The sequence below is a fragment of the Amyelois transitella genome, chromosome 19 (genome assembly GCF_032362555.1).
Source record: "Amyelois transitella isolate CPQ chromosome 19, ilAmyTran1.1, whole genome shotgun sequence".
Lineage (NCBI taxonomy): Eukaryota > Metazoa > Arthropoda > Insecta > Lepidoptera > Pyralidae > Amyelois > Amyelois transitella.
The window spans coordinates 1,344,425-1,369,993 of NC_083522.1; the positions used below are offsets into that span (position 1 = coordinate 1,344,425).

At 37.7% G+C, this 25,569-nt stretch overlaps 3 protein-coding genes across 9 annotated transcripts; 1 reads left to right on the forward strand and 2 right to left on the reverse strand.

Moving 5' to 3' along the window:
* Nucleotides 1–276: 276 nt before the first annotated feature.
* On the reverse strand, nucleotides 277–10,000 carry LOC106135652 (uncharacterized). 7 transcript variants are annotated; one of them, XM_013336011.2, is made up of 7 exons: nucleotides 9,844–10,000; nucleotides 7,077–7,140; nucleotides 5,451–5,715; nucleotides 4,371–4,500; nucleotides 3,581–3,633; nucleotides 3,106–3,200; nucleotides 277–1,309 (listed from the first exon to the last, which is right to left on the reverse strand). In XM_013336011.2, exons 2-7 carry the CDS (start codon nucleotides 7,131–7,133, stop codon nucleotides 419–421), a joined length of 1,491 nt encoding a protein of 496 aa, XP_013191465.2. In that variant the 5' UTR covers nucleotides 7,134–7,140; nucleotides 9,844–10,000; the 3' UTR covers nucleotides 277–418. The 7 variants fall into 7 exon arrangements, with proteins under 7 accessions (XP_013191465.2, XP_013191468.2, XP_060805451.1 ...); XM_013336014.2 differs by having other exon boundaries at nucleotides 9,899–9,987; XM_060949468.1 differs by lacking the exon at nucleotides 9,844–10,000 and adding an exon at nucleotides 9,719–9,804.
* Nucleotides 10,001–12,920: 2,920 nt separating this feature from the next.
* On the forward strand, nucleotides 12,921–14,820 carry LOC106141717 (lipase 3). Its single transcript, XM_013343350.2, has one exon. The coding sequence runs from the start codon at nucleotides 13,027–13,029 to the stop codon at nucleotides 14,437–14,439; it is 1,413 nt and encodes a 470-aa protein (XP_013198804.2). The 5' UTR covers nucleotides 12,921–13,026; the 3' UTR covers nucleotides 14,440–14,820.
* Nucleotides 14,821–18,680: 3,860 nt separating this feature from the next.
* Nucleotides 18,681–24,122, reverse strand: LOC132902877 (uncharacterized). Its single transcript, XM_060949728.1, has 2 exons — nucleotides 22,160–24,122; nucleotides 18,681–22,078 (listed from the first exon to the last, which is right to left on the reverse strand). The coding sequence occupies exons 1-2, from the start codon at nucleotides 24,120–24,122 to the stop codon at nucleotides 18,681–18,683; spliced, it is 5,361 nt and encodes a 1,786-aa protein (XP_060805711.1).
* Nucleotides 24,123–25,569: the final 1,447 nt, after the last annotated feature.

A 25,569-nucleotide genomic window follows, 5' to 3' on the forward strand; every position in this document is an offset into this window, starting at 1 on the left:
GTTGATGTCTTATAAGTCTGGTTACCTTATGTGGTTATTCTTCCATTGATAATTTATCTATTAAATTCCTTTGTAAACATATATTTAAAATTCTAAATGTTATAAATAAAACAAAGATTATCAATAAAAAAATACATATAACCACATCTCTATCCCTTGCAGGTTAGACTTGGTCTAGGTCTTGAAAAGAATTATTCTATTAAGTAGCATCTTTGTTCTTATTTTAATATAAAGCACCTGAGTGTGGTTTTACATAAATAAATCAATAAACAACACTTAAAATATTAACACTTTTAATATAAAATTCCAACAGATTCACTGATTCACTGTCATTTATTATTAAAATCTATGATACCCATTATTCCTAGGTAAATTAACATTCAAAAAAATTTTATGTTTTTATGATTAGACCACATTATTAATTGGCGAAAATAGTTCCAAAATTAGTCACAACAACTTTATTTTGATACCGGTAATAATGTATATTTACTGAAACCATTTCTTTCTTCCAAACTGGTTGGCCAAATGAAAAACCTAGATATAACATCAAGGGCACGCCAGCTTGTAAAAATTTATCACACGGAAAATCGAACAAATTATTGCATAAGACCGCGTTTCCTTTCACTAAGCTATGAAACGTTTCGACCTCTATTCGATTCTCGAGGTGAATACCGACTGGTGATTCTACAACCACACATATTCTTCCATCAGCAACATCAACAGAATTAAAACTTACTTTGGATATGCTGTCAAACAAAACATTATGTTCTCCTTTAATTTCCTCTATTTCCTCAAAAACTTTTTGAATGATACTAAGACGTTGATTACAGTCGTAAGTTTTCCAAGTTTGATATTTCTCCCAAAAATGTTTTGGGACATCACATTCAATAGAATTCCATTGCAAATAAAACGGGGTGCATATATCTGGAGGTCCGTCGAAATTTCCGTAGTCATTAATCCATACAAAATTTGAGGCCACACCGTAAGCTATCTCGTTTGCTTCGGCAACGTCAGCAGACCACAGGGAGACGCTTCCAGCCTTCCGTATTAAAGACAGAAGTTCTTTATTAGTCCTGTAGGCTTCGACGAAGATGGCTGCAATTCCAACCAAGCGACGGTCGGCGACGTCGCCGACGAAGTCGCACAAAAAGTACTTGTCTTCGTAATGAAACAAGTCGGAACACGACTTTTTTAGTTCAACATTTTTTACAATATTTTCGCCCTTCAATTTGGTTTTGAAATCTATAATGTTTTTGAATGAGTCGTACACACTTTCTTGCACGTAGATACGGTGTAGTCTCCAAAAGCACTGAAACAAAAAATTAAAAACAAATTGGATAAAATAATGTTGAGAGCCAAGTGCCTTAAAAGTCTGCAAATGAGAACTTTTAGACAAATCTTCAGTGAAACCGGATAGATTGATAAACGCCGATAAATATGAGCGAGCTAAGCCGCGTGCATGAGCTATGAAATTGAAGAAGATCCAGTTGACGATGAAAGATGGCTACCGTATATTTAAATCTATTGAAAATGTGCGAGTAAAACTATACAGAAAATAAATAAATAAAAAATCTATATGAGGGGCAAATGTCAAATATTGTGACTCTTTAGACGACATATATATAGGAACTTTTCACCTCTAATTTGGAGCAGTTGCAAAGTTGTCTTGTGAATGACGTTTTTAATACTAGAAGCCATGTAGTTTCGATTGCTATGTTTGGAGTAAAAAAAAAACCTTATTGACCCATTAACTATTTAACTCTCCTAAAATCCCGTTTGTGCTACTATAAGGGTCTAATTTGATATCTCTCCATACACTGGTGACCGCCAATTGAGGATGTCATAAGTTACATTAACCCTTTAACCGCCACACTTAATATTAGTTGTCGTGCAACCAGCGCCAGGCACATCAGAACGACAAATAAATACCTACAACAAATAGAGATGTTCAGTAGTGCCTACCTATAGATATCGATATTTCTTTCGAAAGGGCCATGCGTCTCGTTCGAAAACTTACTATTTTAGGTAAATATCGTAACAGATAGATAGAAAGCGTTACTTTGTTATTTATTGTAATTTTATTTCCAATATTGGTAGGTACCTTGATAACACAATTAAATAAAAACATATATGAAAAAAAATATTGTTTTGAAAACAATTACGTAATAAACTCATTATTTCTACAGTAACAGCTCTATTTGTTTTATAATAAATAAGTAAATATAAACGGTAGTAGTTTAATTTATGCGGGTTTTTGTGTCAATCAATTATCGTTTATGCCCCATCCCTACTAACGGAATATTCCGGCTTTGGCGTTGGACATCAATACACTTTTCTATAAATACAATCAGTAATTTCTTTAACTTCAGACATTAATTTTAAGTCTTCTTATTATGAAACTTGTAATCAATCAATCAACGTGTAATCAATAGTAATTAATTACTTCATCATCTATTTATCAAATAATGACACCTATTTTTATATAATACAGAACCTATCAAACAAAAAGGCAGATTAAATGAGTAGTGTGGTATTTGAACGTAAATATCCGTCCTTGGCGATTCGAGCCCGAAAATTTTTGGCGGATTAATCCGTTCTTGGCGGTTAAAGGGTTAACAGATAATTTTGTATACAAAATATTTTTTTCACAGATTAATAAATATGAGCAGACAGTGTTTTCCCAAAATGGCGGTGTATAGAGGTGTGTTAGTCCCAACTCAAATGTATGGGTGTGGCAGAATAAGAAACAGCGTGATAATGGAATGTTTTGATGCCAGGAAGATATTGTGACAGGAATAGAAAAGGGAATGCTAAGGTGGTTTGGTCATGTGGAGAGGATGAATGAAAGCAGGTTGACTTATATTGGCCTATACAAAGGGAGTTTAAATGCAAAAATTGGAGTGGTAAGAACTAGATAAACATAATTAGGACAAATTAAATGCGAAAGGGCAAGAGTAACCGAAACCGCCGAGACTGCATGAGAGTTAAGAATGCGGATAAAGCGAAAGAAGTAGGCAGGGATCGTGGCAAATGGGAAAATGTAGTCTCTGCCAACCCTTTCGGGACAGGTGTGATTTCTTTCATGTGGGTACGTAATTTGCTCACATTTGGGTTAGATGAAGATGAAAGGAATATATCCACTGCTGAATCCAAGTCAGATTTTTCAGCAATAATTCCGGTGCATAGCATATCAGGCGGTTCTGTAATAAAAAATAAAAAAAAATTAACAACACGATAAATTCTTACACATCATCATCAAATTCACCCGTCGTGGTTTACCGAGGATAAAAACCTTCTACATCTACTCTTTTGTTTTTTTCTTCTTTTTTGCTCTTTTGTTCAATTTCGTTATGTAGCTATAGCTTCAACGGATAGATAAACTGGACCACTTGACGAAGAACCAAGATGGTGATGATAGTAATGTTGTTCAGCGTTATGAGCATATTGGTATAAAAATCGGAAGATTCCGCGGGTACGGCAGTAAGAGACGCCGCCGGAGCCACGTGCGCCCTCTAATGAATAAATTAAATACCTACCTACATACTTAAATAAATGATTTTAGCATAAGATTGTCACTTACCGATAATAGTTTGAAAACGGATTTCCTCCTTTCTTTTCATACATATGTTAAAGCTGAAAAATTCCAAGAAACATGTTAATGGTGGAGCAAATTAAATTGAAATGCGAGTGATTTTGTTTCTAGATACTTCGAATCAATTTAGGTTTGAATCCAATCATGGCTATGCAATGCACCAATATGAAAAAACGCGCCGCCGCACGCCGTTTTTAAACGTTTCCATGGAATATTAAAAAAAGCCTATGTTACTTCTGAAGGATTTGTCTGTCTCTGTGCAAAATATTATCGAAATCGGTCTAGCAGTTTTTGAGTTTAACAAACAAAAATACAAATCATTTCTCTTTATTTAATATAAGTAAGGATATAATATACATTAGTTTACAGAAAAAAATGATTAGTTTACAAACCGTACCAAATCGTGGAGTGCTGGTGACAAAATCGGTAAGGTGCCCGGTTAAAATGCGTATTGCAAAAAAGCAGTGGTTTAAATCCCATCACATTCATGTACCAATGACTACTTTTAGTTTGAACACTAACGGATGCTCTTGGGTTTCGATGAGGGAAAACATGGTGAGGAAACCTGCACATTCAGGCAACTGAATGTGTTACCATGATCCAATACAGGTAAGTTTCTCCTGCAACTGTTGCGGTCAGACGGTAGTCGCTTCGTGTAAACTAAAAACCTGACTCACCAAATCCAGGATCCGTTAAGGGTATATCCCGGGCTCCTCTCCAGTGTGGTGGGATGTAACAGGGACTACAGCCAGGTGTAGGAATACTTAAGTTTACATACCCTGATTCCCGACAAAGTTTCACAAAAAGATGGCAAACTGCTGATCTTTCCTCACAACAACACACCTCTCTATATATTGTTACTGGTGCAAGCGCCGCCAAAGGTATGTATCTAGTTAATTTAATTGATTCTGTGAGAAAAAAAGATATATTTGAATATATATAACTGTATTGTATATATAACCATATTTGCAAAATTGTTTGAAAAAGAAAATTAAACATACACATACATATAATCAAGTCGAATATCCCATGCGGGGTAGACAGAGCTAGCAGTCTTGAAAAGACTGATAGGCCATGTTCAGCTATTTGGCTTAATGATAGAATTGACATTCAAATAGTGACAGGTTGCTAGCCCATCACCTAAAAGAAGAATCTCTATTCCTTAGTCGCCTTTTACGACATCAATGGAAACGAGATGGAGTGGTCCTTTTCTTTTTTTTATTGGTGCCGGGAACCACACTGCAATTAAACAGACTTCAATTAACTCTAAAAAGCCAAATACAATTGCAAATTAAATTAGCAATATGGCGTAGGTACCTAGGAAGTTAATGGGTCTAAAGTAAATGGCTCTTAATGCAACTATTAGCAGCGAAGAAATAATAGATAATGTGAAAAAAAAACGGGGAAAACTATTCTTCCTGGAGGGCGTAAATAATGCCCAAAATAACTATTCTACGCGGACGAAGTCGCCGGCACAGCTAGTATATAATACAGGTATTAAACGCGCATACATCGACCTGTCACTTTAAATTACAACTTCCCCAAAAACCCACGCCCCTCAGCTTGAGCAAATTGAATACTTGCTCCAAGTCTTGTTGGAACTTGACCAGTATATTATGGTGAGATCTAAAAAAAACTTCCATCCAATATTCCTCTGCGCATTGGCGAACATAAAATTGCGTGAGCAATTGTCACAGAGGGCAAATTCAAATTATTTGTTCTGGAGACTGTTTGGCGTTTTCATTAAGAGCGATATGAAAACAACGAGAACTGAAACTTCTTTATGAAGCTGCTACACCAACTGATTTATGCCAGTTAAAAAATAGAAAAAAAAAAACTTGTTGTGTCAAAAACTTACTCAGATCATCTATTATCTTATATTTTGGATGAAGTAAGGAGAGATATTGTACAATTAACTGTATATTCTTCTCAGTGACATCAATGGGCGTGTTGTTCATCAAATATTCCAATTGGCAAAACAATGACGTGTTTTCAGTGATTTTTTCTTTTAATTTCCTGACTTTCACTAGTTTGGCAAATTGATAACTAAGATTTCCACAATCACCACTAATTTCAGGCAACACCAGTCTTTGAATATCATGTTCATTATTCTTTAAGTATGACTGAAAATAAAATTTAATCACTAAATATTTAAGAAGTCTCTACTTTCTCTTGTCTGTGTGTATAAGCAAATCTATACATATAATAAAACAGTCAAAATATTTTGTCTGTACATTTAGTATTTTTAACTAAAATGGATAGAGGAACACTTAGAATGAATAATAGAAAGCAAAAATATATTTTTTGAATTTCTTGTCTGTCTGTCTGTATGTATGATCACGATTATCTCCGAAAGTACTGAACCGATTTACTTCAAACTTTTACCAATTGCTTTGTTTTAACTCAAAAGAACATTTAAAGTTTGTTTCATCAAAATCGGTTAACTAAAAAAAAAGTTATCGACATTTGAATGAACTCAAGGCATGAGTTTGCCTGCAAATAAGTTACGAAATTTAAAATTCAAAGTCATTTATCATTGTACGACAGCATAATACCTATTATATATTTAAATATAAGTGAAAATCAGTTTGATAATATTCTGGTTCTGCCGCACATAACATGCGTAATTCTCACGTAAAAGCCAAATAGCTGAACGCGGCCATTCAGTCTTTTCAAGCCTGTTGGCTCTGTCTACCCCGCAAGGGATATAGACGTGACCATATGTATGTATGTAGTCTAATTTCGTCACCACCGAACATAAACAAGATATTTTTTTTTATTAAAAATATTTTTTTTTTGTGTTGTATGAGTATTTAATTTTAAAAAAATGAAAATCAAAATACTACATATAATAAAACGGTAAAAATATTATGTCTGTACATTTAATATTTTAACTGAAACGGATAGAGAATTATTTTTTTACATTTTTGTCTGTCTGTCTGTATCTGACTGTATGATCAAGATTCAACTCGAAATTTATGCGGACGAAGTCGCGGGCAACAGCTAGTCTCGAATAAGTGTCGACAAATTTTGTTCCTGTTTGAAATGTTGGAAGACGGTTGTTTTTGAGGAAGGTTTGTATATAAATCCTACTCGCGCGAAGCCAGAGCGGGTCGCTAGTTAGCGAGAAAAGACTATAACTAGTAAGACTATAACTTAAATAGTTTGATCATGGAAAGAGTGAAATGAATGAAAAAATAAATAAATAAACAAAAAGTGCATGAATGGGAACATCAGAATGGCAAGAGCTGGAAAATTAATTTTATTTGACATAGAAATCTAATTAAAATAAGAAAAAAAGTGCCTATGATATACTTCTCAAGATCTATTCTGCCCTGTGCAAAATTTTGTCAAAATCAACTGATTTTATTTTTGTATGGGACTCCATACAAACAGAACAAATATCAAATAAGTTTTTCTGTATAATGAAAGTATGAATTAAGATATCTTTCAAAAATACATATAAAATAAACTTTATAATTACCTTAGCCAGCTCCACATCCACTTCAAGAGGGTCATATTTGAGGTCAGTAGTTGCCATGTTGAACCTGAGAACAAATTATTAAAATATTAAAATCTATTAAATAAATAAATAAATTTTGAAAGGCAGGAAACAGACTTCATAACTTATGGGGTAGACTGGGCCAGAAAGTTCCAAGACTTATGGCACTGTCTTCCCTGCAAGGGATATAGACGTGACTATATGTATGTATGTATGTTAAAGTTAAAGGCCATGTAGGTACAATGGTGTTAAAATTTAAATAAATATACATATTGTCCGGGAGAGGCATATTTAAAGTCCACCTACTTTCTCTGTCTGTATGGAATTATCTCGATAAGTTTTGTTTTTGTTGAAAAAAGGGTTTTCTGAGGGAGGTTTATTTATATCTATAAAAACTACCTGTTCGAAGTTGTGACAGGGCATTTGCTGTAAGGATAATAAAGATGGTAAAAAATGGAAAAGTGGTACTTATGATGGGGTACCTATCATAGTACCTAGTTCATTCATTCATATGATGTCTATATCCTTTCCAGGGCAGACAGAGCCCGCAGTCCAGAGAAGACCAACAGGCCACGTTCAGCTGCTTGGCTCAATGACAGAATTGAGATTCAAATAGTGACAGGTTGCTTGCCTATCGCCCAAGAAAAGAATCCCAAGTTCATAAGCCCTACCTTGTTAGTTTGTTAATACGTACTTTTCAATACTCACAGTTTCAATAGCACTTGTTTCATTTAATAATCTAGGGTTTTAACCACAAATAAACATTTTAATAGATAATATACGCAAAAGGTCCACTGTTTGTTAACTTTCTTATCAACGCGTTATCTCACTGACCACCGAAGTACCTACGTACCAACTTTATCTGTAAGAATAGTTGTCAAGCGCTCGCTACTCCTAATAAATATCGATTCAATAAACTATTTTAAGTTACAGAGTAGGTTGCAATCAACATCTCTGAAGTTGAAATGTTTTATTCGTAGTAATAAGATGTAGGTACTTACCTACTTCAAATGTATAAAGATTCGTAATTTTACACTTTAAATTGAAAAGTGAATGTAAAACTAGATATTTATAAAATCATGAGCTCCACAGAGTCAAAGAGTACCTATGTACCAAATAAATTCTTCTCATTCGCTGTTAAAAACAACTACCTAACTTAACTATTTTTTAAAAGTACTTTGAGATTTTCGTAGGTAGTTTTTGTCATTTTCGTCAGTGTTGCCCACAGGAAACCAACTTTAACCTACACTACTGGTACCTACATCCATAAAATATAATGTACCTAAGGATTACAAATAACTATTATTTTCTTTAACTGAAGACATTTATTTATCTGTGTGATAGGATAGTAAATTAATAAAATCCCATCAGAAGTGTATTCTTAACCAATTCAAATTCCAACTCAAAGTGGTCGGTTTCTAATTAATCGTAATTTTACATTTTTTCTATAGAATTTCTATTTTCTATTAAGGTTGGTCTTTGGACTGGACTTATGATGAAATGGCGGTACTTACTTGTGAATTTATAATATTGTCATACCTATTTTCATTTTTGTTTGTATCTAGATGTTTTTTCCTCACTATTAAATTGCTTAACTGGTAGCGGTGAAACAAAGGTTTTTCCTAGCTAAGGCATCACTTTTCCACTTTATGTATGAAATAATAATAAGTACCTAAATACTAAAAATACAGATTCAGAAATTTCTACAAACATTTTATATTAAAAGTCATTCCTTCATTAGATCTCTTTTTGCAAGCTCGGCGGTTTTGGGTACACTTGACCTAAAGTTTTGCCAAGACGTCTTTAATTCGATCTTAGACGTTCATCTGGCCTTGCCATTCTCCTTGAACGTATATTTGCTAAGTTAACCTGTTTTCATTCCTCTCCACGTGTTCAAACCATCTTAGCATACCCTTTTCTATTCCTGTTACTATATCTTCTTTCACATCACAACATTCCCTTATTACACGTTTCCTATCCTGTCACTCAATTTAACACCGATTATACTCCTTAACGCCCTCTGTTTCACCGCATTTAGTCTGCTTTCGTGTTTCTTCTGCCACACCCAACTTTCACTTCCTTACATGTTAGGACCACGCCTTTATGCACAGCCAGACGAGCTTTTCCGGACAACTTCTGACTGCTCATAAAAGCATGCAATGCTCCATTCACCATGTAACCCGCCTTCACTCTCCATTCATTACTTTCAATATCATTATCACACTTTTTATTCGACAGCGTTTAAAAACAAGGCCTCTGTTTAACACGTTTTAATGGAAAATCCACTAAGTTGGCAACATTAATTATCGTCGACATTATCCGCAAGCAGGCTGGGATTAAGAACTATAACTACCTATAATACTACAAACTTAATGCTATCTTATTATTGGTATTGGTACTGATCTCTATACCATTCACATTACTAACTAGCTATTGCCTGCGGCTGCGCCCGCATGCAAGTCGCTTTCCGTTTAACCCATGTAAACTAGAATTATCCAGACCTATAATGTACCTACTTATAGCTTATTCTACAGTATCCTATTCCCGTGCCAATACAATTTAAACAATACTACGCTACGGTTCTACGATATCAAACTGAAAATATTTAATACATAGGTACCTACCTACATACCGTGCATAAGGTAAAACCAGGGTTGAGTCGGAAGATTGCGAGACAACGACACATTCATATACATAGTTTCAAATAACATTTAAATTGCCTATTGTCTTATAAATATAAGTTACCTACCTATTTATTAGCTGAACAACAGGATCAAAGTGCACTTCAAAAAACAAATACACACCTTGCAATCTTTACCGATAGAGTGCGCAAATAGAACGACTATTGTAACGAAATTATACAAAACTAGCTGTGTCGGGCTTCGCTCACACATAGAGTTGCCATCTCTTAAATTTGGAAAACCGGACAAGACGCGTGAAAACCCCGGATTTTAGAGTCCGAAAGCCGGACATGTCAACAAGATCTTTTAAACATAATACAATGCAATAAAAGACATTTAGAAATGTCATAAATCACCTTTTTTAATTCTTGAAATCAGAAAACAACACCTTATTATAATATTAATCAAAAACATATATTTAATAAATTAAAATCTTAAAAATACCTAATAAGACCAATCTAGTATTCAGTCTTAAAATTTTTGAGGTAACTCTCTTAGCTTTAGTTCTATTATTATTATCTGTTTAACTTTTTACCAGCAGTCATTTATATTACAAAATATACCTATTTTAGCAGAATATAAACTAAATTCAGTCTTCTTAAATATTAAACAACAAATCAGAACATTTTTAACGTTTAGACCTACAACAATGTAAGTTACATTGGGCATTAAAATTTTAAAACAAAATAATAATTTTTTTTTATTTATGATTTTTTTAAAGCCCGGTCTACAAATGAAACCTTCCCCGGACGCTCCCCGAATGCCCTCTAAAATAGGACAAAGTCGGGGAAACCCGGACGGATGGCAACCCTACTCACACGGGAATTCCGGAATAAAAAAAACCGTTTATTTGTATACACGTGGGAATTTCTGGAAATCCTTTCGTAGTTTATCCCTAGACCAGGAAGAATGATTACAAAAGATGCTAATCGAATTAAACAGTGAGAAAAATTGCTTTTTCATCTAACTGTAAAAAGTTTAACCTACACTTACACTCGAAGCTTATTGTATCTGCTCAATTTTAAAATTAGTCTAGTAAAGAACCTAGTTTGTCATTGAACTAAACTAACCAAAAAATAATAATACATAGGTACATACATACATATGGTCACGTCTATAACCCTTGCGGGGTGGACAGAGCCAACAGTCTTGAAAAGACTTAATGGCCACGTTCAGCTATTTGGCTTAATGATAGAATTGAGATTTAAATAGTGACAAGTTGCTAGCCCATCGCCTAAAAAAAGAATCCCAAGTTTGTAAGCCTATCCCTTAGTCGCCTTTTAGGACATCCATGGGAAAGAGATGGAGTGGTCCTATTCCTTTTTGTATTGGTGCCGGGAACTATTAATATTAAAACTATTAATATTTAAAATAATAATCATTATTCACATAGGTACTGACTTACATATTAACTCTTTTTTTTTATAGAATTTACTAAGACAACAATTTATAGATACATAGGTATTCCTACTTATAAGAAGCTAGCTGTTGACCGCGATTTCGTTAGCCGACATCGCTCAGTTACAATCAAAATATATGGATACCTCGAACGTTTTTATTTGGTAGGTACCTACCTACCTACTTTTATTTTAACGTTAATCTACACGAAGTGCGCATTTTGCTTGAACAATTGCATACTTAGGTGAAAAACGAATACTTCCAATTATAATTGACGTCAAACTACTCGTTAACCTTACGTTGCATTTTTAAACGTTTATGTAACTAAGCGAATATTGTTTTATGTGTCCATATTTTTCAAAATCCCTAGGTATCAATATTTAAAGACAAAAAAGCCAAAAATGGCATTATTAACCGCCTAAAAAAAGGTGGTTCTCAGTTTTTATGTAAGTATTTCTTAGTAAGTATGTTTGTCTGCGATTATCTCGCTTTTCACTAAACTGATTTGATGAAATGTCCAGGAAAGTCTTTGTAATTAGGAGAAGGTTTTAGAAATTAAACCAACTTAAAAAAAAGAAGTACATTAAAAAAATGTTTTTATTTTAATTTCTGTCTGTATAACTAGTTGTAGGTACTTGCATTACGCGAAAACTATTGTTCTATTTGAATGCGAATTTCTCTGATGTTTTAGGCTTGGTCCAACTTAAAAAATTATACTTGGGTGCCTTATGTGGTCTGGGCGTGCACAAAATGAGGATTATCTGCATTTTTTCTGGGAAGGGAAATTAATAGCATTTTTCATTTTATGCGAAAGGAACTGACATAACAACGCACAAAATATACCGCTATGAAATTTTCCATTGAAGTTCCATATGTGGTCTCATGGTCTGTGGGTCTAGGCGTGTATTAAGGAAGGATTCCCTTGAATACGTGGGCGTCCTCTTGTTAATAATTATGTGATAGAAATATATATATTTTTAAAAATACTGTAAAAAGCATGTATGATATAATGCAAGTAAGAATAATGCCAACAAGAAGTAGTAGAGGTTTATAGGGTGATCATTTCCAACTTGTTCTTTGATTATATTATTTATACCCAATGTTGTACTTACTAAAAATTTGTGATGAGCATAAAGACACAGGTTCAAAGAAGGACATAAATCACGCGGGCAGAGCCGGGGGCGAAAGCTAGTAAGTAAAATAAATGTGAAGATTGGCGAGTAGGTATATAGTTGTGTAACTAAATATGTTTTTAGGAGAAACTTTACAGTAGTCTTTATGGCTACCTCTTGGTGCCGGGAACCACACGGCATAATGGGTGTGTACCCATTATGCCGTGTGGTTCCCGGCACCAATAAAAAAAAGAATAGGATCTTTTATTAGGCGATGGGCTAGCAAACTGTCACTATTTGAATCTCAATTCTATCATTTAACCAAACAGCTGAACGTGGCCTATCAGTCTTTTTAAGACTGTTGGCTCTGTATACCCCGCAAGGGATATAGACGTGATTATATATATGTATTAACACACGAGCTTAACCGCAAGCGGTAACTACTATTTTAATTTAGTATAGGTCTATACGGTGTGGTAAGTCACTTTTGTAAGGGCCTCAGGGGTTGAGTTAAGAAATATTTTTTATTTGTAATTTTTTAAGATATGTATACCTACATGGGTTTGTACTTTGGACTTTATTATTAACACTTGGATGCTTATTTTAAGTCATTGCCTACTATTGCCGGATGCGGGCATCACAAAACAATCAGCTTCACACTTAATGACAAAAACCGAACGCCAAGGTCGGTGAGACGTGATCAGTTCACAATAAAACTTATGTTAAGCCACTCGTGTGACTATGGTTCCCCTCACGTCTCTATTTCTCTTAAGCATAGTGATAGTGTCCTGTAGAGGAAATCCCGAGGGATTCCTGCCGTCCTTAGCTCAAACAACGAGAGAAATCACAGGTGCTGTGGTCACCCAGCCCTTGTTCCAAGCCGCGGCACAAGGCGCCGGGGAACTCATAGCCAGAACGGTATACGACGCCGCCCGACTTCCTGCGGCCATCGCTCGAGTCCTTGGCGTCTCCGACACCCGCCCAGTCCTCATCAACAAAAATAACATTGCAGACAAGGCCGACAAGATTCTCGCCAAATATCATGCCGGTTTGGGCAATGAAGACGCTTTCCTCAAGATCGACAAACTCATCAAGAAGTATGGATATCCAGTTGAAAAACACGAAATCGTGACCGAAGATGGATACGCGTTGGGGATGTTCAGAATCCCCCGGAATGGATCTGCCGTGTTCCTGATGCATGGGCTGTTTGGGAGCGCTGATGACTTCGTGATCGCTGGCCCGGAGAGCGGCATGGCCTACCTCCTCGCTGAAGAAGGTTACGACGTGTGGTTGGGTAACGCTAGAGGAAACAAACATTCACGACGACATGTCGAATTACAACCCTCTGATGCCGAGTTCTGGGATTTTTCCTGGCATGAAATTGGGTACTACGACCTCCCAGCTATGATTGATTACGTGCTCAATTACACCAGCCAAAAATCACTCAAATACGTGGGCCACTCGCAAGGCACTACCAGCTTCTTCGTCATGAGCTCTGAAAGGCCAGAGTATAATGACAAAGTGGGATTAATGGTTGCTTTGTCGCCTGTGGCGTACATGTCCCATGCCAAATCTCCTTTCATTCGGCTGGCGGGGCCCGCGAGTGAATATATTGGCTCGATCATGCATGGTCTCGGAGTGCATGAGTTTCTTCCAGATAATAATTTATTACGTACCATCAAAATGCTTATGTGCGGCAGCAGCCCTGTGGCGGAGATAATATGCATCAATCCTTTGTTACTGACTAGTGGCTTCGGCTTTGCAGAGCTGAATGTGACAAACTTGCCTGTTATCCACGGGCACACGCCGTCCGGAGCGGCTGTGAAGCAGGTCGTGCACTACGGCCAAGGGTTCAACTCTGGAGATTTTAAACAGTTTGACTATGGTAGGTCGAGAAATCTGAGAATGTATGGCAGCGAGGTGCCTCCTAGATATGCTTTGGAAAAAATCAGGGCCCCCGTTTCCTTGATGTACAGTGCTGATGACTGGATGGCCCATCCTGACGATGTGGACGCTCTGTATCAAAGGCTGGGTAACGCTATAGACATCCATAAGATTCCACATCCACAGTTCAACCATATAGACTTCATTTGGGCAAAACATTTCAGGACACTTATTTACGAAAGGCTCAGGAAATTGTTGGCAGCATTTTGATATTACCTAACCGAGGTAAATTAAATGATGTTGAAACAATATCGTGTTATGTGGTATCAATTTAACCTAACTAATCACCATTACGAAATATTCATGGAAAACTTTGTCATATTCTACTAAGGAATTATTAAGTGCCGTGTGGTTCCCGACTTTGACTTGCATGTCTGGTAGTATAAAGTTCGTTTGGTAGCGAAGAAAAAAAATGAGTGTACCTATACAAAAAAATGGGTCAGGTCAAAAGTACCCGAAACCGCCGAGCTTGCATGAAGAGAGTTATGAATGTGGATGAAGCGAAGGAAGTATGCAGAGATCGTGGCAAGTGGAAAGAGGTAGTCTCTGCCTACCCCTCCGGGAAAGAGGCGTGATTTTAGGTATACATACGTATACCAATGTGCCAATAGCTTCCCTTCCCGCAGATTATAAAAGACATACAAATAATCACGTCTTTATCCCATGCGGGGTAGTCAGATCCAACAGTTAAAAGGCCACGCTCAGCTGTTTGGCTTAATGATAGGCTTGAGATTCTAATAGTGACAGGTTGCTAGCCCATCGCCTAAAAGAAGAATCCCAAGTTGATAAGCCTATCCCTTAATCGCCTTTTACGACATCCATGGGAAAGGGATGGAGTGATCATATTATTTTTCTATAGGTACCGGGAACCACACGACACTATACAATATATTTGTGGTGACATGTCTAATTGTTTAAACCAGAAGTCACAAAAATAGAAAATAAATAAAATCACGCGACGCTATCAGTCAAAAACGGCGAAAAACCTTAATCGCGCAAGCAAAGATTTCGCCGATTGGAGCATATACATATATACAACCTCCGACACAACATCGTCTGTCGCGCGGTTCCCCAGGCATACTCGTAACACCTAGCCAGGCGGAAGATCTCCCCTACATATTTAAAAGTCAATTAAAATGAATGACATCAACTTGGAGCTCTCCTAACCATTTTGCTGACCGTTGTCCCTCTCCACCCCATATACGATAAAGACGTGATATGTATGAATGTTTGTATGAATTTTGTGTAATGGAAAACTAACATTAAACATTGTTTTAATGTGTAAAACTCTAAAAATAGAAGTAAGATAAGTGCTCGACAATAAAGACATGTTTCATTTAAATACTCTGAAAAGCAAAAGTACACTCGACAACATATTAAAGTTACCCTGCATCCGCATGTACCACTATGACTATGACGCGGTAATATAGACGAATTTGATATTCTGTTGATGTCGTTAAAGGCGACTAAGGGATAGGTTTATAAACTTGGTATTCTTCTTTAAGGCGATGGGCTAACAACCTGTCACTAATTGAATCTCCATTTTATCATTAGGCCACACAGCTGAACGTGGCCTATCAATCTTTTCAAGACTGTTGGCTCTGTTTACCCCGTAAGGGATATGTATGATATTTTGTTGATTGTACTACATACCTTTGATAAATTTTAATCATTAAATACTAAGCATAAAAAACTCACGTAGTAAGGCTAAGTATCTAAAAAAAGTTAGATAGCTGAATAATAATAGGTACCTATAGGTAACATTCTTCTAAATGTAATGACTGTTCTATTTTTGTAAAAAAATACAAATATTATAAAGCTGAAGAGTTTGTTTGTTTGTTTGATCGCGCAAATCTCAGGTAGGTACTACTGGTTTGAATTGAAAAATTCCTTTTGTGTTGAATAGACCATTTATCGAGGAAGGCTTTAGGATACATAACATCACGCTGCAACTATTAGGAGCGAAGAAATAATGGAAAATGTGAAAAAAAAAACGGGGAAAATTATTCATCCTTGAGGGCTTCAATGAAGCCCGAAATAACTATTCCGCGCGGACGAAGTCGCGGGCGCAGCTAGTTAATTATAATTGTAAAATTCAATAAAGGGATGGGCTAATAGACTATCTCTTTCTGCTCCGTTATAAGTATATGTAATAAAGACGTGATTCTTTGTATGTACTTATGTATGTTTATTTAATAAGTATCACAGTTAATGTAAGTACTTTACTTCTCGAGTTCGCGTGTAATTATGGTTTGTGTTTGACCCAAGGCTGCTATGTACGAGTATACTTATGATGCCTTCACAAAGTGCCATTGTCAGTAAACATTATAAAACTATCAATCGAATTGATTCTCAACTAAGTAAACTAGCAAGCCAAATTAGCTATTGCGTGCTACTTCGTTAATCTATGTAAAATGTGACTTAACGAGATTTTTTTTACAATCTTGGTCTGTCTGGGCTTTCCTGTTATCGACAAGGAGTGCATTCTATAACGGCGAAAGGTTAAACTTGGAACACAACACGCAAATATATAGCCTAAAGCCTACCTCGATAAATGGTCTATTCAACACAAAAATAATTTTTCAGTTCGAACCAGTAGTTCCTGAGATTAGCGCGTTCAAACAAACAAACTCTTCAGCTTTAAAATATAAAGTATAGGATCACTACATCTTTTTCCTATGGATGTCGTAAAATTCGCCTAAGGGATTGGCTTATAAACTTAGGACTCTTCATTTAGGCGATGGGCTAGCAACCTGTCACTATTTGAATCTAAACGCCTAAAACTATCATTAAGCCAAACAGCTGAACGTGGCCTATCAGTCTTTCAAGACTGTTGGCTTTGTCTTCCTCGCAAGGGATATAGATGTGACTATAAGAATGTATGCATGTATGTTGCGGGTCGAGGTGGCAGTATAACCCTGACTAGGTACCTGCCTCCCCTAGCCTCCCCTTCACTTATAGGGAGTCCCGAATTCCGCTCCAGTAGAAGTCCGCCCCCCCCGCTGGTATATGACGTCAACGGCTGCGGACGCGGCAGTGAGGCCAACAAAAAAACTCGGATGGTAGGTTGTGTAGAAATAGGGTCATCAACCTCTTCCAAAAGCCTATGTCTAATTTCACTGGATTGTCAATAATTTACTATACGTGGGGTCATTGACCTTACTCACTGAGTGTCTATTCACTATATGATCACTAAATATTGAGTCTCTCTCTCTCTAACTAAAGTCTATGTCACTTAATAAAGTCTGAATTACTCACGGTTTAAAGGTTCAGTCACTGAAATCCAATAGCACTATCACTAATTGGAATACCTACTCACTATATTCAAGTCTTATTAGAAACCACTAAACTCATTGAAGAATTAAAAACGAAAACAATACACACAATTTGTCCGTCCACTAACCACGCACAACACCTTATACTAATTTCCTAACACTATTAAACTATTACACTAAGAGGTATTATTCCGACTTAATTTTCTTGAGGACTTTTTCTTTCTTGAAGACTTTTTCTTTCTTTAGGACTTTTTCTTTCTTGAGGTCTTCTTTTTCTTGATTTTTCACTTTAAACTGGAACAATTGCACTACGATGCCCTCTGCCGCCGATTTTACTATTGTAAGTCGGAGTAATACCTTAACGCGAACCTCAAATTTCGTGACGATTTCTGGTGTTGTGCATAGCTTCGCTTAGGTGATATTTATTTACTTTTCTCAATTTCACATGATAAAAACATAACAATTTCCATTTTCCAAATAAACTTACAAAAATTCTCATCATATAAAATAATTTACAAATATCACAATTTCTTTCTCAAAGAGATTTTAACAAAAGTTTGTCTTCAAGCTATGATTTCAGCAAAATTTCTTGTCAACTTTTAAATATTTCTCGAATATACAATATAAGATTCTAATAAATTCTAAGTTATACAAAAATACACATATCATACTTTCTTATTACAATACTTTCGTTTCTATAAACAATATACTTTTCGAGAAATTTACTTACATTTGTTGACATCAAAAAACATAATCCAATTATTGACCTTGTGTCCTTGACTTTTATAAAAATAGCGTTATCACTTATCTATGACGGTCTGCGTTATCGTTTATCAATAAGGTTTCATAAATAATAATAACAATATCTAAAATATGCCTCTAAAGTGCTCATTCGCTTTCTAGTGTACTATCTAATGCAATTGACCGTCGTAGTGGGGGTATTGTTTGATCTCGCTTCTTTTGTTCTATACAATACAATACTTAATGAGTGTGCTACAATATGACAATGTTTAATGAGTGTGCGCTATGTTAAATTTAATGTGTCGCTAACAAACTCTCCCTCGTGCTGCGCACAAACTCTTGAAGCGACATCAAACGTTTCTTATTCTACTTATGCTATTACATCTTTGCTATAATGTCCATGCACTTTTATTTCACTTTTGCTTTCACTAAATTTCACTTTTGCTCTGCTTTGTTTTCACTATTCACTGGCACTATCACTACTAGCTTCGAAGCTGGCCGTCGCAGAATGCCACCACCGGTAGCCACATCAACGACTCTGGTCCGGTCGTCGGGGCCCGGCAGCGTGCGCACTACCCTCCCGCGAGGCCACGTGCCTCGCGGTAAGGCAGGATCCAGGACTGCTACGATGTCCCCACATCGGATGTCTCGGGTTGGCTGGCCGACGTTCCTCCGTGGCAGCAAGCCAGGAAGATATTCTTTCAGCCAGCGAGACCAGAAGTGGTCCGCTAGCCGCTGCGAAGTCTTCCACGAAGGTTTTCCGACAAGATCGGAATCGGAGAACGCGCCCAGCCTAGGCGCGCCGCAGGATCGCCCAATGAGGAAGTGGTTGGGCGTGAGTGACTCTGGATTGGTGTAGTCTTCCAGTTCGGTGAGAGGTCGAGAGTTGATAATGTGCTCGACCTCAAGCAGAAGAGTGTGTAGCGTCTCTTCTGAAGGATTTTTCTCTTTGAGCACGGCCGTCAGTGAAGTCTTAACGGACCGTACCAGTCTCTCCCACGCTCCTCCCATGTTCGGAGCACCAGGCGGTATGAATTTCCACCTGACGCCAATGTTGTCCGCGGCTGCCTCTACCTCTTCTTTCTTCAATGCTTCTACAGCTTCTTTCAATTCTCTGTTGGCACCCACAAAATTAGTACCATTGTCACTATAGATTACTTTTGGCATACCTCTTCTCGCGGCGAATCTTCTCAGGGCCATGATCATGGAGTCGGTTGACAGTGATGTAGCCAACTCTACGTGCACTGCTCTGGTTGTGAGACAGGTGAACAGTGCGCCCCATCGTTTTTCATGTCTTCTCCCAATGGTAATGGTCATCGGTCCGAAGTAATCTACAGCTGTGCAAGTGAACGGGTGACTGTTGTGAGACAGTCTTTCTGGAGGCAGATCTCCCATCGGTATCGTCGTCGGCATGGATTTTCTTACTTTGCACCATTGACAGAGGTGCGCGATTGATCGTACTGCTGCTCTTATTCCCACGATCCAGTATCTTTGTCTTAATTCGTTGATGACAGTAGCGTGGTTTCCGTGATGGAACACATTGTGGTAATGTTGGATAAGCAGTCGTGTTACCCAATCACGTTTGTCTAATACTATCGGGTTCTTCTCTTGTTGTGTTCCTTCGACGGCGTTAATTCTTCCTTTCAATCGAAGTATTCCGTCGATTTCGACTATATCTAAATTATGCAGCTTCTGACTTTTCGTTAAATGTTGACCTTTTCTCAACGTAGCTATTTCGGCTTTGAAACTCTCTTCTTGACTTCGTCGCATCAATAGTTCCTCTGCTTTCGCTAACTGATGCGTTTCCAACGGAATAAAGAGTTTTTGTTGCTCTTTTGAAATCTTTTTTAGAACAATTGGAGTCTTCTTCCTTTTCCTGTTCTTCCTCCATGGTTCATCTTTCTTAGTCGCGTTGACTTTCTCTTTTTCATGCTTATTATTTCTTAATATTTCGATGAACTGAACCACTCTTACCGTGGACCTTAGGAGTCTGTTCCAACTTGAAAATCTTTTCGGATCTGGCGTAGAAAACTCTTTCTGTCTCGTTGTTGCTACTTTTTCAATCTTCTTGTCCTCTTCGTGCGGTTCTCTCTTGATTTCTTTCGGCTTCGGCCAATGTTCCTCAGATTGTTTTAAAAATTCAGGCCCTTCAAACCATCTGTGTCTTTCGTTGAAGTTTTCGGGCACATCCCTGGTTGCATCGTCAGCCGGGTTTTGGTTTGTCGGTACCCATCTCCAATCTTGTGGTTTCGAAAGTTCTTCGATTTCGGCCAAGCGATGTGCCACGAACGTCTTAAATGTCCTCGGGTCTGATTTGATCCATGAAAGAACCGTCGTTGAGTCTGTCCAAAAAGTCTTTTTCACTACCGTCAGATCCATTTCTTTTTCAATTGCGCGTGCTAGTCTGCAACCTAACAGTGCTGCTTGAAGTTCCAGTCTTGGAACGGATATCGGTTTTAGAGGAGTTACCCTGTTCTTTGCTGCGATCAACGAGGTTTTCGTATCTTCTTCCATCGTTTTCCAATATGCTGAGGCTGCATAGGACGTTTCGCTTGCATCCGTGAAGACGTGTAGCTCTCCCTCGGTGTGGTGAGGAGAGATGCATCGTGGTATTGTGAGCTCTTCTATTGTCTTCATATGTTGTAAGTATTTACGCCATTCGTCTTCTTCTGATGCCAAAATCTCGGTGTCCCATCCAACTCCGCTTCTCCAGATATTCTGCATTAGTTTCTTACCTTGAATAAGAACTGGAGCTATTAATCCCAAGGGATCAAATGTTGACATGATCGCGCTGACCACTTGTCTTTTCGTAGGGGTCTTTTCTCCTCGTAAAATTTCCCTTGGTACGTTTCTCATAGCTACCCGAAATGAGAAGCAGTCTTCTTGCACTTTCCATTTCATTCCGAGCGTTTTCTCTTCTTGCTGACCAAGTCCTAATTCCTTTTCCAGACTATTGTCTCCGTTGATCCTTTTCAATACGTTAGGACGGTTGGATGCCCATCCTCTTAAATGGAAACTTGCTTTCTTATGTATTTCGTCGACTGTCGTGGCGACTTCTACCGCATGTTCTTCTTTCCAAAAACTTTGTAGATAATCGTCCATGTAATGATTCTTTTCTATCGCTTTGATGGCCTCATGGTGCCCTTGTCCGTTGTCTTTCGCGTTTTTGTTTTTCACAAATATTGCTGTACTGGGTGATGAGGCCGCTCCGAATATCACAGTTTTAAGACGATACTCCTTCATTGGTCCTGTCCTGTCGCCTCCTCTCCATAAGAATCGCAAACTATCTCTGTCGTCTTCTCTCATGAGGATTTGCAGGAACATCTCTTTAATGTCAGCTACGACTGCTATAGGACCTTGACGAAAGCGTATTAACACACCCCATAATGATTGAAGCAGATCCGGTCCAGATAAGAGCGCGTCGTTCAGACACTTCCCATTGGATCTTGCTGCTGCATCGAATACTATTCTTCTTTTCTTTTTCGTTGGGTGAGTGACGGCGAAGTGCGGTAAGTACCACAATCTCGTGGATTTACTTTGATTCGGAGCTTCTTCTGCGTAGTCTGAATCTAATAAATGTTGCATCTGTTTCTCGTAGTCGGCTTTCAGTTCAGGATCTTTATCCAACTTTTTCTCCAAGTTTCTCATTCTGCTTTCCGCAGTTGATCGATTGTCTGGAAGAGTTTCGTCTTCCGCTTTCCAGATTAATCCCGCTTCGTATTTATCGACAGCAACTTTTCGCACGACTTCTTCCAATTTCTTGGTTGCTCTCTCTTCAATGTCAGACGATGGCTTCCTTTCAGTGACACCTAGTGCTTCTATTGCGAAGTGTTCTTTAATTATGGCATCCAAATTGTCGTCTTAACTTTTCAGATGCGCACATCTCATAAACTGTACTTGTTTCGTTATCCCACCATCGCAACCGTGTAATACCCATCCCAGCTTCGTGAATGAAGCAACGGGTTCGTCCTTCTTGCGTTTCCTAGTGTGTCTCGATACGATCAGTTCCCAATTGTCCTGACCTATTAACATTTTTGGAGGCATGTCTTCGTAACATATTTTGTCGATAAGAGGCTTCAGGTGTGGACAGGCTTCCAATCTCGCCCTATCCACTGCTTGCGGTGACAACTGGATTTCTTTAATTGTTCTCACGTTATTTATGTTCATTTTCTTCCGTCGGTGGACGCCTTTAATCTTCAAATTGATTCTTTCAGAATCCGTGTTTCTTATTGTATTTCCACCAACTGTTTCTAGAGCAAGGATTTCTTTCGGTCCTGTTGCTCCTATTTCTTTTGCTGTAGCTTCGTCCAGCAATGTGACTGTCGAACCTTCATCCAGAAGTGCTAATACTTTCACAGATTTCGTTGGCCCGTATAGCTGTACGGGCATTATTTTCAATAGCGCTTGTGGTGTTTTCAAAGTGTTGACAGTTCCAGTAACACTAGCTTCTTCTTTCTTCTTTTCATATGTACTGTTTTCTTTCTTATATTCCTTATGAAGAAGCGCATGGTGTAATCTCTTACATTGTCGGCAGGGTCTAGACCTGCAATCATCTTTTCGATGTCGTCCTCTTAGGCAATTGAAGCAAACTTTTAACTTTTTTACCATTTCCCACCTTTCGTCGATACTTGCGTTTTTCAATTCTTTGCATTCCGAAAAATAGTGATCTCCTTTGCATTGAATACATTGAATTCCCCTTCTCATGGGTTGTTCAACTGCTACGTGTGCTGACTGCCTCTTTGGTTGTATCACTTTCTTCTTTTCGTTTGATAGCAGCACAACACTTCTATCGGCTTCTTTGTTCAGGAAGTTAGCTAATATTTCGAGATCAGGTTCATCTTCGTCGTATTGTGCGATATAATCACACCATCTAAATTGAATAAACGCTGGTAATTTTTCTGTGATTTGTTTCACTATTTCCGGTGAGTGTAGGTACTTGTTTTTCTTTAACCCTTTGATACTTGTCACACTGTTGTTGACTTTACATGAGAATGCACTAAGTTCTTGTACATTTTCACTTACACGAGGAAGCGCCCTTAATTTGTCTAATTCGGCCGTGACTAATAAGTCCGCTCTACCGAATCTTCTCCTTAATGCTTCCATGACGTCGTTGGGTTGAGAATCCGAATACAATATATTTTTCACTGCTTCTCTTGCTTGTCCCACGATGCTTTTTCTTAGTCGAGCCATATTCTGAACTGCCGAAAACATAGTAGATGTTTCGGTGTATACTGTTAGGAAAGCTAGCCATTCTGCACTATCTCCATTAAATGTTGGTAACTCAAACATGTACTTCGGTGGCAACGGTTTGTGTTTCGAAGTAGCTTTTTCGAATGCCGCCGCTATAGCTGAAGCGAGGTTGTTCATTGGTAGATCTTCATTTCTGTTGAATGGAACTTCCATACATGACGCGTTGTCTTGTGTGCCAGCCATCCAACTTCGTACACGATCCGCCCTGTCCTCTGGTTCCTCTAGGTCGGAATCAGATTCTTCCTCAAGAAGTTTCGCCTCTGCTTCCCTTTTCGCGGTTTCTGCTTTTATTTGTTCCAATTTGAGTTCCGCAATTTCTTTTTCCAATTGAAGTTTCCTTCTTGTTTTCACTGACTTGCTTGTTCCTGCTCTCTTGCTCCTAGATGGGGAGCGCGTTGTCTGCGTAGGCTCGCTATCTCTCGGTTCCATTGGAACTAATGTCATCGTGCTTCCCGGTAGTGCTTGTTCTCGCGTTCCAGTTTGCATGCTTGTGTTTGTGGAGTCCTCAGTTCCACTTGTAGTTCCTCGACTTGTAGGAGTTCTATGTGTTGTGCCTGTTTCCTCACTTGTTGTAGTAGGTGGACGTAATGGTTCCATTTTGCCTTTCTGGCTTCTCGTTACTGGCATTTTGAAAGGTATTGAAGATCCGGCTCGAAGGACCACGCCTTTGTTGCGGGTCGAGGTGGCAGTATAACCCTGACTAGGTACCTGCCTCCCCTAGCCTCCCCTTCACTTATAGGGAGTCCCGAATTCCGCTCCAGTAGAAGTCCGCCCCCCCCCCGCTGGTATATGACGTCAACGGCTGCGGACGCGGCAGTGAGGCCAACAAAGAATCCTCGGATGGTAGGTTGTGTAGAAATAGGGTCATCAACCTCTTCCAAAAGCCTATGTCTAATTTCACTGGATTGTCAATAATTTACTATACGTGGGGTCATTGACCTTACTCACTGAGTGTCTATTCACTATATGATCACTAAATATTGAGTCTCTCTCTCTCTAACTAAAGTCTATGTCACTTAATAAAGTCTGAATTACTCACGGTTTAAAGGTTCAGTCACTGAAATCCAATAGCACTATCACTAATTGGAATACCTACTCACTATATTCAAGTCTTATTAGAAACCACTAAACTCATTGAAGAATTAAAAACGAAAACAATACACACAATTTGTCCGTCCACTAACCACGCACAACACCTTATACTAATTTCCTAACACTATTAAACTATTACACTAAGAGGTATTATTCCGACTTAATTTTCTTGAGGACTTTTTCTTTCTTGAAGACTTTTTCTTTCTTTAGGACTTTTTCTTTCTTGAGGTCTTCTTTTTCTTGATTTTTCACTTTAAACTGGAACAATTGCACTACGATGCCCTCTGCCGCCGATTTTACTATTGTAAGTCGGAGTAATACCTTAACGCGAACCTCAAATTTCGTGACGATTTCTGGTGTTGTGCATAGCTTCGCTTAGGTGATATTTATTTACTTTTCTCAATTTCACATGATAAAAACATAACAATTTCCATTTTCCAAATAAACTTACAAAAATTCTCATCATATAAAATAATTTACAAATATCACAATTTCTTTCTCAAAGAGATTTTAACAAAAGTTTGTCTTCAAGCTATGATTTCAGCAAAATTTCTTGTCAACTTTTAAATATTTCTCGAATATACAATATAAGATTCTAATAAATTCTAAGTTATACAAAAATACACATATCATACTTTCTTATTACAATACTTTCGTTTCTATAAACAATATACTTTTCGAGAAATTTACTTACATTTGTTGACATCAAAAAACATAATCCAATTATTGACCTTGTGTCCTTGACTTTTATAAAAATAGCGTTATCACTTATCTATGACGGTCTGCGTTATCGTTTATCAATAAGGTTTCATAAATAATAATAACAATATCTAAAATATGCCTCTAAAGTGCTCATTCGCTTTCTAGTGTACTATCTAATGCAATTGACCGTCGTAGTGGGGGTATTGTTTGATCTCGCTTCTTTTGTTCTATACAATACAATACTTAATGAGTGTGCTACAATATGACAATGTTTAATGAG